This window comes from Leopardus geoffroyi, chromosome A1, assembly GCF_018350155.1.
Source record: "Leopardus geoffroyi isolate Oge1 chromosome A1, O.geoffroyi_Oge1_pat1.0, whole genome shotgun sequence".
Lineage (NCBI taxonomy): Eukaryota > Metazoa > Chordata > Mammalia > Carnivora > Felidae > Leopardus > Leopardus geoffroyi.
Window position 1 is genome coordinate 126,458,374 of NC_059326.1, and position 10,675 is coordinate 126,469,048.

Below are 10,675 nucleotides of genomic sequence, written 5' to 3' on the forward strand. Positions count from 1 at the left end.
CTCAGGAATTTGGTTACATAATTAAGGAGGAAAAGGGCAGTTCATAATACTAATACTTTAGTGCTTTTAACCTCTGTTAAAAGCACCAGGTCTGGATTCAAGTCACATGGTCTGAGTTTGAATTCAGACTCTGGCTCAAGCTCTGTGATGGCCAATAGGTAATTCGGTCCCTAAATGCCTCAGTTTCCTCACTTCCTATCCAGTGCATAAAACTCATCTTTATGCTTTTTGTGAGAATTAAAAAAGAAAATTCATATAAGGGGCCCAGAGGGCACTGGGACACATGCTCAAGTGTGAAGTAGATGTGAACTATTAGTGCCATTGCAGCCAGCGTACAAATTCCTAGGTGTTTTTAATAACATGTATTTCTCCAATGAACCTTGAGCACTTTCCAGATTTTTTTTCTTGTAACATTATCTCTCAAGTACCATTTTTATAGTAAAGAAAATTAAAGGGGCACTTGGGTGGTTCAGTCACTTAAGCGTCCCGACGCTTGGTTTTGGCTCGGGTCATGATCTCTCAGTTTCGTTGAGTTCAAGCCCCACATCAGGCTCTACACTGACAGTGTGGAGCCTGCTTGAGATTCTCTCTCTCTCCTTCTCTCTGCTCTCCCTACCCTTGCACTGTGTCTGTCTTTCTTAGAAATAGATAAACTTTAAAAAGAAAGAAAACTCAAGAGTTGAGTGGTTGATTGGAGATCATACAGCGGAGTCCTAGGATTTTAGTTCATAAAAGACCTGAGTGCTCAATACTGCTGGGAACTTCCTACCTGAGGAGCTTTTTAAAAAACTACTGATGTTTCAGACACCTGGGTGGCTCAGTTGGTTGAGCGTCCAACTTTGGCTGAGATCATGATCTTGCAGTTCATGGGTTCAAGCCCCCGTCAGGCTCTGTGCTGACAGCTCAGAGTGGGGGAGCCTGCTTTGGATTCTGTATCTCCTTCTCTCTCTGTCCTGTCCCTGCTCATGCTCTGTCTCTCTCTGTCTCTCAAAGATGAATAAACATTTAAAAAATTTTAAAAAACCCGATTGATGTTTAGTTATACCCTTAGATATTTTTGCTTTACTTTTTGTGGACTGGAACCCAAGCATCAATATCTTTAAAAGCTCCTCAGGAGATTTTAGTGAACAACTATAGTTAAGACCAATGACCTCGGAGCGTCTGCATGGCTCAGTCAGTTAAGTGTCCAACTTTGGCTCAGGTCATGATCTCAGGGTTCGTGGGTTCAAGCCCTGTGTAGGGCTCTGGGCTGACAGCTCAGAGCCTGGAGCCTGCTCTGGATTCTGTGTCTCACTCTCTCTGCCCCTTCTCTCTCTGTCTTTCAAAAATAAATAAACATTAAAAAAAGAACCAATTACCCACTAAAATCCATTTTGCAGATGAGAAAATTGAGATTCTCTGTGATAGAATGACTGGCCCAAGCTAGTTAATAATGTCAGAGATAGGGATGGACTCTGAAGACGAAAAGGAGATAGTCTTAAAATTCTAGTAAATTAACCAATAAAAGGCATATATCACGGTGAGAGTTATGTCTCCTAAGAAAGAACAACATGACTTTAGCCTGTTCTATGATTAATGTACCTATAAGGAAGCACAGACAATGGGTTCAGAGAAACTCATGTGGGAGTACCTGACAGCTTACTTGAGGCCATTAACCACTTATGCCCCACGCACTTCAGCTGTTGCTTTCTGGGTGAATGTTCATTGGTCATCTGAAGCTGAATTGCCTTCTGAAGTCTTTCCTAGAGGGAGAAAAGGGGACCCTGCTTATCAGGGCCTTTTCAGACAGGTCCCTAGCCCCTACCCACTCTGGGAATATTTATTTTATTCACCTCCTACTAGTCCTCATGGGAAAAGAGTTACACAGGACATCATCTCAGGTAGGGAGGGTAAATCTATAGAAGTTACTATTCTCTGCTTCTCCTATTTTCTCACTCAGAATCAGTGTACGTTGGAGATTTTTCAGGGTCTTAATGCAAAGGATTTAGAGTTGTGCCTTCCTCTTTAAGCTAACCTACTGCCCCAGTGCCCCTCTCCTGCCAGGTGTGAAATGGTTACGCTGGTCTTCACTGTCCTGTATGTGGGAGAGAGTGTCTGCTAGGCTCCACTTCTCACATCCAGGCTGACTTTTGGGTGAAGTTTCAAACTATAGCCAGTTACTTAAAATTGGTGATCTGTTATGCCTCTCAACATTTACTGAAGAAGTTGGCAGAAGCTAACAATGATTTGGTATCTGCTGTTAACTCTAGTTTACAATGCCTTCCTCAACTGAACAGAAACTCTGTTGAAATAGTTAACAGTTACCTGACTTGTGAAATCATATCCACAGTCTAAGATGAATGGGGAGTCTTTTTACCATAGGAGTGCTAAATTATTCAGCTTTCAATTTTAGTCATGAAGAAGCAAAATGTTTTCAGTGTTTTTTTTTTCCTTAATGAATGATTTCTCAGTTTTCCCAATGTTTGTTTATTTCATTCTGAAGGACAAAAAGGGGAAAACACTGGGGGAGGGAGGGAGTGTTGTTCAACTGAAGCTGAAGCAAGCTTTAAGTCGTGTTATCTGATCTGTGTAGCAATTAGGAAAGACTCATGATGAAAAGAGGGAGTTGGACTAAAAGGAAGTGTATGCTACACTTGAAAACCAGTTTCAAAAATCCTCTTCTGAATGCAACGAACATTTATATTGTTCATTTGTACTTAGTAGAACTTGAAGGAAGCTAAGGGATCACCCAATCCATTGTTGTCTTATGGATGAAGAAAGCAAGACTGAGAAGTTCTGTTACTTGCCCAAGATGCCAGAATTATTTCTTTTAGGTAAAACTGCTTTGTACTTATCTATTTTTAAGTTGAACATGATTTTTCAGCACCTCATCTTTAAGTCAAGGTGTGCCAATGAAAGACCATTTATATAATCTCAGAAAGTAAAAATTCCCTACTTTAACTGGGCTGGAGCCCAAGATTCATTACTAACTCCCCTCTTTCTTACCACCAGCCTTACCGACCTCCAGACTCAAGAAACTCTAGATAAATTTGGAATTCAACCAGCTGAAAGTCTGCCTATAGTTGAACAAAGTGTTTCTCCATCCAAATGAGTAGACCAGACCAGTCTACCAAAGGAGATGGTAATCTGAATGAATAAAAAACATATCTTAGAGATATTAGATAGATTATCTCAACTTTTTGTGACTTTTTAAAGAATTGTCTTATCATACATTCCCAATTCCTTTTAATTAACATACAGTTTGCATAGAGTGCACAAATCATAAATAGAGAGCGTGATGAATGGTTATAAATAACCACCACAAAGATCGAGATATAGAACGTTTCTGGCATCTGAGAAGGCTCCCAGTCTATAGTAATCACCATTTTGCTGTCTTCTACCATCATCTGTTTGTAGATAAGCTTTCCATGGTTTAAGAATGGAATCTTACAGTCTGTACTCTTTTGTGCATAACTCTTTAAAGTCTATATTATATTTCTGAGATCCATCTATGTTGTTGTAATCTATTAGTAGTTCAAGTTTTTTATTGCTATATGCAGTATTCAGTTTCATGAATTTATCATGTTCTCTTTACCCACTGTATTGTTGAGGGACCTTTGAAATGTTTCTAAAGCTTTAGGATATTTTTGATTTAAAGCAGTTATAAACAGAAATGGCCCTCATTTCTGTTGAGTATATACCTAGGAGTGAAATTCCTAGGCCTTTTTGTTTTTTTGTTTTTCTTACATTATCAGTTTTGTTTATTTTTGTTTGGGTTTTGGTTTTGGTTTTGTTTTGTTTTAGCCCTGGACTGTAATCAGACTTTTCTAAGTTGGCCAATGAACCATAACAATGTACCTCTCTTTAGGCCTGACATGAGTTTCAGGGGGCAGATTTCACAGTTTAGAATGGAACACCAATAAGGTACTATCTTTCATAATTCATTCCCAACAGCCCTTCATAACCTCCTTCCCTCAGGGGTTTTTGCCTGGAACCCTTCTATTCTGCCTTGATTAACTCCCTTTTATTTTATGAGCCTTAGCTCAGGTCGTGCCTTCCCTGACCATTCTGAAATGGATGTCTCTTTTCCGTACTCCCCATTTATAATATTGCCCATTTATAAGCAGAGAGGACTCTGCTTAAGTGTGTCCTTCCTAGTCCTTATCACCTTGATCTGAAATGACCTGTGGATACAGCAGCCTCTTCCAGGAGGTTTCATTGCTACAAGGCAGTTCATTCATTATGGCATCCCCGCTGCTTAGCACAGGCACGATGCCTGGCACAATGTCAGTCCCCAATCTGTGTTGACAGTATTGCTCTTCTGATGTCTGGTTGGTGTTTCAGCAATGAAGTCTTCTTCTTTTAAATCCCCTGATACAAGGGAAATCCTCTGGAGTTGAGAAACTTCCAATGCAATTTAAAAGGCAAAATTTCCATTGCTTTATGATCTCGTCTTTTTAATTCAGCATTTTCCATTTTTATACTCTGTGGAGTTGGTCGCTGAGAAATGCTGCTAAATAAGAGATCTACGTGGGAAACCTGTTACTCATCCAAGCAAGCCAGCAAGTGTAGTGGTTTAGTACACAGGTGCGGGAGGCAGCCTGCCAGGCCACACTGGGTGGGTGATGATGTTACCACCCTGCTTCCATTTCCTCCTCTGTACCACAGGGTGAAGAGCAGCCCTATTCTCTGGAGTTGTTGTCAGAATTCACTGAGGAGTACACCAAACGTTTAGGAGACTTAGGAGTGTCCAGAATGTGCCGGTTACTATTATTAAGCAGTTTTTCTTTCTACCTACTAGAAAATCACAGAAATAGCACAACTCAGAATATACTTACTTGGGGAAATTCCTGTGTCATCAACTTAAAGAATATGAACACTTTCTGATCCAAAATTGGGACACTGGCTTGACAAGTGTAAATATAACTTGAGGCGCTGGGACATAATATTTCAAAGGAGGACTCTTTTAGCAATCCTGCAAGCAAACAAATCAACAAGACCTCTATGTAACTACATTTTAAAATCTCTGTTTTTAAAAAAATTAAGTGCAAGTACAAAAATGACTCTTATTGACTCTGAAGTGAGGACTGCAACTTTTATTTATATTGCCCAAAAAAAAAAGCATCTGGGCTTCATGCATCATTTTCTGATCATTTTCTGATTTAGTTGGAGAATTATTACTTGATAACAAGAAGGGCTGAGCTTCCTTTTTCAAAATCTCATGCCATTTATCTTAATTCTGGTGCATCTGATAAGAACTTCCTCTAGAGCCAGGAAACTTTGCAAGTATGAAATAATCTGAAAGGAGGACGTAAAGAAGGAAGTAACTGACCAAAGCAAAAAAGGGGAACATCAAAGCAGGTTTAACCAAAAGAACAGAAGGGAGCTTGGCACAGCAGTCTCAAGGTAAGAACCTGATTTAAGGTGTGTGGCTAGTGAACAACTGTAAGAAACAAATTCATTTTAAATAATCAGTGACTTTTTTTATGTTACCAGACACAGTTTTTAGATGGCCTTAGGTGGTGATAGGGGGAAATGTCAGTTTACAAACGGAGGGTGATGTTAGTGTCTTTACCAGTATATATGCTTACACGTGTAAGATTAGGTTTTTCCAAACACAAGGACAATATCTGCCTTTGAAAATTCCAGAAGTCTATCAACCACTTGTAATTTTAGGACAAGTAAATAATTGTTAGTCTGTTCATTTCAAGAATGAAAACAGTCTTCTGTAAGATTGGGCAAAGTTAGGCTTACTGGGATGTTAAGCTATCTTTGAAGGGCTCTTGTTTAACACATGGTTTTCATTCTAGTGGGTCTTTCCTTTTTGCCTCTCAGAGTTTTTCCTGTTAAGTTATTTTAGAGAAAGGAAAAGGATGCATTTTTTCTCCTGTAGGAAGTTTTCTTGTGTTTATTTCAGTAAGTACTTCTTTTGACAAACAGTTTTAATATTTGAAATGTTCTGGAGTGCCTACATAGAAGAAAATAGATGGTAAAAATAAATTCTCCTCTTGGAAATTGAGAGGGCAATTTATTACCTTATCCTCAGCAATAGTTAGCCTTCCCCACTTTTGTTGCAAGCCTAGCACCTTTTAATAAGGTGATTAATTTTAATCTATATTTGAAATTCTGTTCAAATGTGCTAACAAATTTTTACTTAAACGAGTAATCACTTTTAACATAAAATATCTTACATATGATTGGTTCTCATCTGCTTTAGAAAGGAAATGAGATCCTAATGGTTAAAGTCATTTGCCAAATATTTGCCTTGACATAAGCATTGTGTCTGACCTTATAAAGGAGAGAATTTACCACGATTATAAAGAGATTAAAAGATGTCTAGATCCGGGCTATCTGTCCATATATTTTTCTCAAATAAATTATATAAAAGGTAACTGCATCTCATATGTAATTTGGTATTTTGTGTGACATGCCAAACTGAAAATTTGCACATTGATGTATTCCAATGGTGAAAAAATTTAGAAAACTTTACTGTCTTGTGTGAATACTCACTGAAAGCAGGGCTCAGCTTTGTGGGGTTTCCTTTTACCTGTTTATTGTTACTGTTGTTATCCTAATGCAGTTTGCTCTATTCACTAACAAATATTTAAGAAAGTAGCTCTTCTGTGTCTAGTGCTGGATTTGGTAATGTAAAGATAAATAAGAACTCCAGCCCTCACGAATCTCAGAGCTAATCAAGCTTTAAAATTTTAGCGATAGATGTTTTTGATAGCCATTTATAGAAATGTGGGTAAGAAGAGTATTTGGAGGCAAACTTTGCTTGGATCCTGATTCAGTCACTTCTTAGTTATTCAAGAAGTTAAACTCTTTAATCCTCTCCTCGCTCTTCTGTAAAATGGACATAACAATAGTATCTACTTCATAAGGCAGCTGTGGGATCAAAGGAGATAATCCATCTATCTAAAAGTGTTTTAAAGCTGAAACGAGGGGCGCCTGGGTGGCGCAGTCGGTTAAGCGTCCGACTTCAGCCAGGTCACGATCTCGCGGTCCGTGAGTTCGAGCCCCGCGTCAGGCTCTGGGCTGATGGCTCAGAGCCTGGAGCCTGTTTCCGATTCTGTGTCTCCCTCTCTCTCTGCCCCTCCCCCGTTCATGCTCTGTCTCTCTCTGTCCCAAAAATAAATAAACGTTGAAAAAAAAAAAAATTTAAAAGCTGAAACGAAAGAAGCTCTTAACTAAATGTTATCAATACTGACATTCAATAGATAATAATCATCCCACAAACACTGTTCACAATATTGGATGACTATAGCTAACAATACTGTATTGTACATTTGAAAGTTGCTAAGAGGGTAGATCTTTTTTTTTTTTTTATTAAAATTTTTTTTTTTCAACGTTTATTTATTTTTGGGACAGAGAGAGACAGAGCATGAACGGGGGAGGGGCAGAGAGAGAAGGAGACACAGAATCAGAAACAGGCTCCAGGCTCTGAGCCATCAGCCCAGAGCCTGACGCGGGGCTCGAACTCAGGGACCGCAAGATCGTGACCTGGCTGAAGTCGGACGCTTAACCGACTGCGCCACCCAGGCGCCCCGAGGGTAGATCTTAAAAGTTATCATGACAGGAAAAAAAATGTAGCTATGTGAGGTGATGATCATCAGCTAAATTTAGTGCAGTGATCATTTCGCAATAATACATATGTCAAATCATCATGTTGTATATACCTTGAACAAATACAAAGTTGTATATCAATTATATCTCAATAAAACTGGAAACAATGAGGGGTGCCTGGATGGCTCAGTTGGTTGAGCGGCCGAACGGCCGACTTCGGCTCAGGTCATGATCTCGAGGTCTGTGAGTTCGAGCCCTGCGTCGGGCTCTGTGCTGACAGTTCGGAGCCTGGAACCTGTTTCAGATTCTGTGTCTCCCTCTCTCTGACCCTCACCCGTTCATGCTCTGTCTCTCTCTGTCTCAAAAATAAATAAACGTTAACAAAAAAATTTAAAACTGGAAACAATGAAAATGGTATTAGATGTAACTATTTCTGTGTCTAGGCTAAGAACATAGAGTCATACTATTTTGTTGATAAAATCATAATACAACAACTCAATCTGGCTATAAATGCTTTTCATTTCTCTCTTCATTGCTATTTTAAAGCATTGACAGAAAACATTCTAAAATTATCTTAATTGAAAATTTTTTTTTTGCTGGAAGTTGTGAGAGCACTAGTGATAGGAAGACTTTCAAAGTATTTTTAGATATTTTATGTAATATAAAAGAGCTATTGTCTTCTATTAAGTATAAACTATGCCCTTTAGAAGATGTATCTTAGTATATGTGCTGCCAAAGTGAGCGCTAGAAGATGTGTCTCAAGTTTTAAACTGTTGACTTAAGCAATTAGATGCTGACGTTAGGAGTCATTTGTTTCTTGACTCATTTATTTAATAAATATCAGTTGAACTCCTTTTCTGCACTAGCTGTTAATAGTGTTCTCTAGGAATATAAAGACGAAAAGACCCAACCCCCGCCCACCATTTAACCAGGTAGGAAGACACACAGTTCCCTGTAAGTTAGGCTATCATGCTCTACCCGGGAATGGATTCATTAATAGGGAAGTACAGAGGAAGGAGTGATTAAGGAAAAGACATCGTCCTGACTACGCCACAGGCATCACGGAGGAGGTGTTAAGCAATGGAAATTATTGCCCGTGTGTACTCGTATCGCTTCCACCTGTTGCATTCAAAGCATTGCGTTTCACTTGAAAATTATTAGCCTCATTGTCAAAAGTCATGTTGAAATCTAATTAATAAAATCACTCACACTTGGCCAGATAGAAGTTCTTCTCTTTTTCTCTCCTCACAACAGCTAGTACTCTTTTCTCTTTTGTAGCAGGAACTCACTAAGTGCTGGTGCTTAATATGGTGGTAGATATTGGCAGATTTTTTTATTATGCTATGTAATAAATATAAAACTAATATGTTTTGTTATGCTATGAAATAAACACTCAATTAATATGTTCTTAATTTATAGGTGTCTGGATGGCAGATCGTTCAACCTTCTCTTTCTTGAGTTGTCTACTCTGCCATTATCTTCCACTCATTTCTGCTTCATTTTGTGATTCATTTATAGAAAGGGAAGTGGAGTCGAGTAAAATCCCCCCCGACATCGTGCAAGTATACATTAATGATTGTACTGTAAAAAACATCACATACAACAAGAACGATCTTCAAAGACTCCGTTTACTCAACCTCTCCTCTAATTGTATCAGGACTTTGCCAAATGATGTTCTTTCACATGTGAAAAATAAATGCCTGAAAGAGCTTCCAAGATTGTTTCTTAACTCTACCCTACAAGGAATTACGCTGGTCTGCACCTGTGAATTCATTAAGGGCCACACCACACTACTAAACACTGCTTGTGCAGAAATGTTGAAAAGCTGTGGAAATACTTCAGTGGCCGTTTCTATAGGACTTTCCCTTCTTTTACTGTTGTTGATCTGTGGAATTGGGTGTGTTTGGCACTGGAAACACCATAACCCAGTGCAATTTACCTTACCAAGGTTTTTGCAGAGGAGAAGAAGCAGGAGAAAAGACTATGCTAAAACGCTCTCAGATCCCCTCACTGTCAACTCAAGGCATAAAATCTCAGTTCAGGCCCAAGACTATACATCTTCTGGAAGAGGGGTTAACATGTATGACAACTATGAAAATGTGGAAGTCGGTCCTCCCAGAGCTAAAGAAGAAACTGATAAGGAACTATATGAGAACACTCGGCCCACCAATTTCGAGGAGCATATCTATGGAAATGAGACATCATCTCAATATTACAACTTCCAGAAGCCTAGCACTTCTGAAGTCTCTCAAGATGAAGACATATATATTCTTCCAGATTCATAACTTTTCAAAACACTGGGTTCAGTTATTAGAGGATAAATATTCACTGGGACTTTTATTGTACTTATGCCATTGTTAATCCTGTTCTTCGAGTGAAACTCAATGATCTTTTCTCTGTCTCCACCCTTCTGAACCTTCTGTCTATGTATCACTGTGGGTTAATTCCAGGGATCCCCTTTACCCTCATTTTGCTAGATTAATTCTGCATTGTGTTATATTGATTCTTCCTTCTGTTACCTGTTATCTTTTTCTTTTATTTCTCTCTCTACCATCTTTTCTGGCTCAAGATTGCTGTCAGTCTCCTAACAAGTCTTTCTGGCTCTAGTGTCTACACATTCACCCATGATGTTGCCAGATTTATCTTCAGAAAATATTTCCAATGCTGCATCACTCCTTTGCTGAAACCTCTTAGTGTCTCCTCTTTGCAAACGACATACTCTTTATAATTTTTTTTTAATTTTTAAAATGTTTTTAATTTATTTTTGAAAGAGAGAGAGAGTACAAGTGGGAGGGGGGCAGAGAGAGAGGGAGACAGAATCCACAAAGCAGGCTCCAGGCTCTGAGCTGTCAGCACAAAGTCCGACACGGGGCTCAAACCCATGAACCACGAGATCATGACCTGAGCCAAAGTCAGATGCTCAACCAACTGAGCCACCGAGGTGCCCCAATGTACTATTTATAATCTAACTCTAGGACTTATGATTTCCCACAGTTGGTTCCAGTTTACTTTTCCAGTGACTCCTACTAATTTCTCACTTGTCTGCTTTCCTCATAATCATATGAGAATTGCCAGACCCATCCCTCCTCCATGGCTTTGTTGGTCTGCCCCCTTTCAAGCCTGCCTCGTA

General features: G+C 39.1%; 1 protein-coding gene across 2 annotated transcripts in view; it reads left to right on the forward strand.

The window, feature by feature from the left end:
• GAPT (GRB2 binding adaptor protein, transmembrane) overlaps window positions 1-9,895 on the forward strand; it is a 32,866-nt gene extending 22,971 nt beyond the window's left edge. Inside the window, exons 1-2 of one of the 2 annotated variants that reach the window (XM_045493836.1) lie at window positions 4,627-5,385; window positions 8,965-9,895. In XM_045493836.1, the coding sequence (XP_045349792.1) occupies window positions 8,973-9,830 (858 nt within the window). In that variant the 5' untranslated portion in view covers window positions 4,627-5,385; window positions 8,965-8,972 and the 3' untranslated portion in view covers window positions 9,831-9,895. Of the gene's footprint in view, window positions 1-4,626; window positions 5,386-8,964 lie in introns of those variants that run through there. The other variant, XM_045493846.1, reaches the window with a different exon arrangement.
• The last annotated feature ends 780 nt before the right edge of the window (window positions 9,896-10,675 follow it).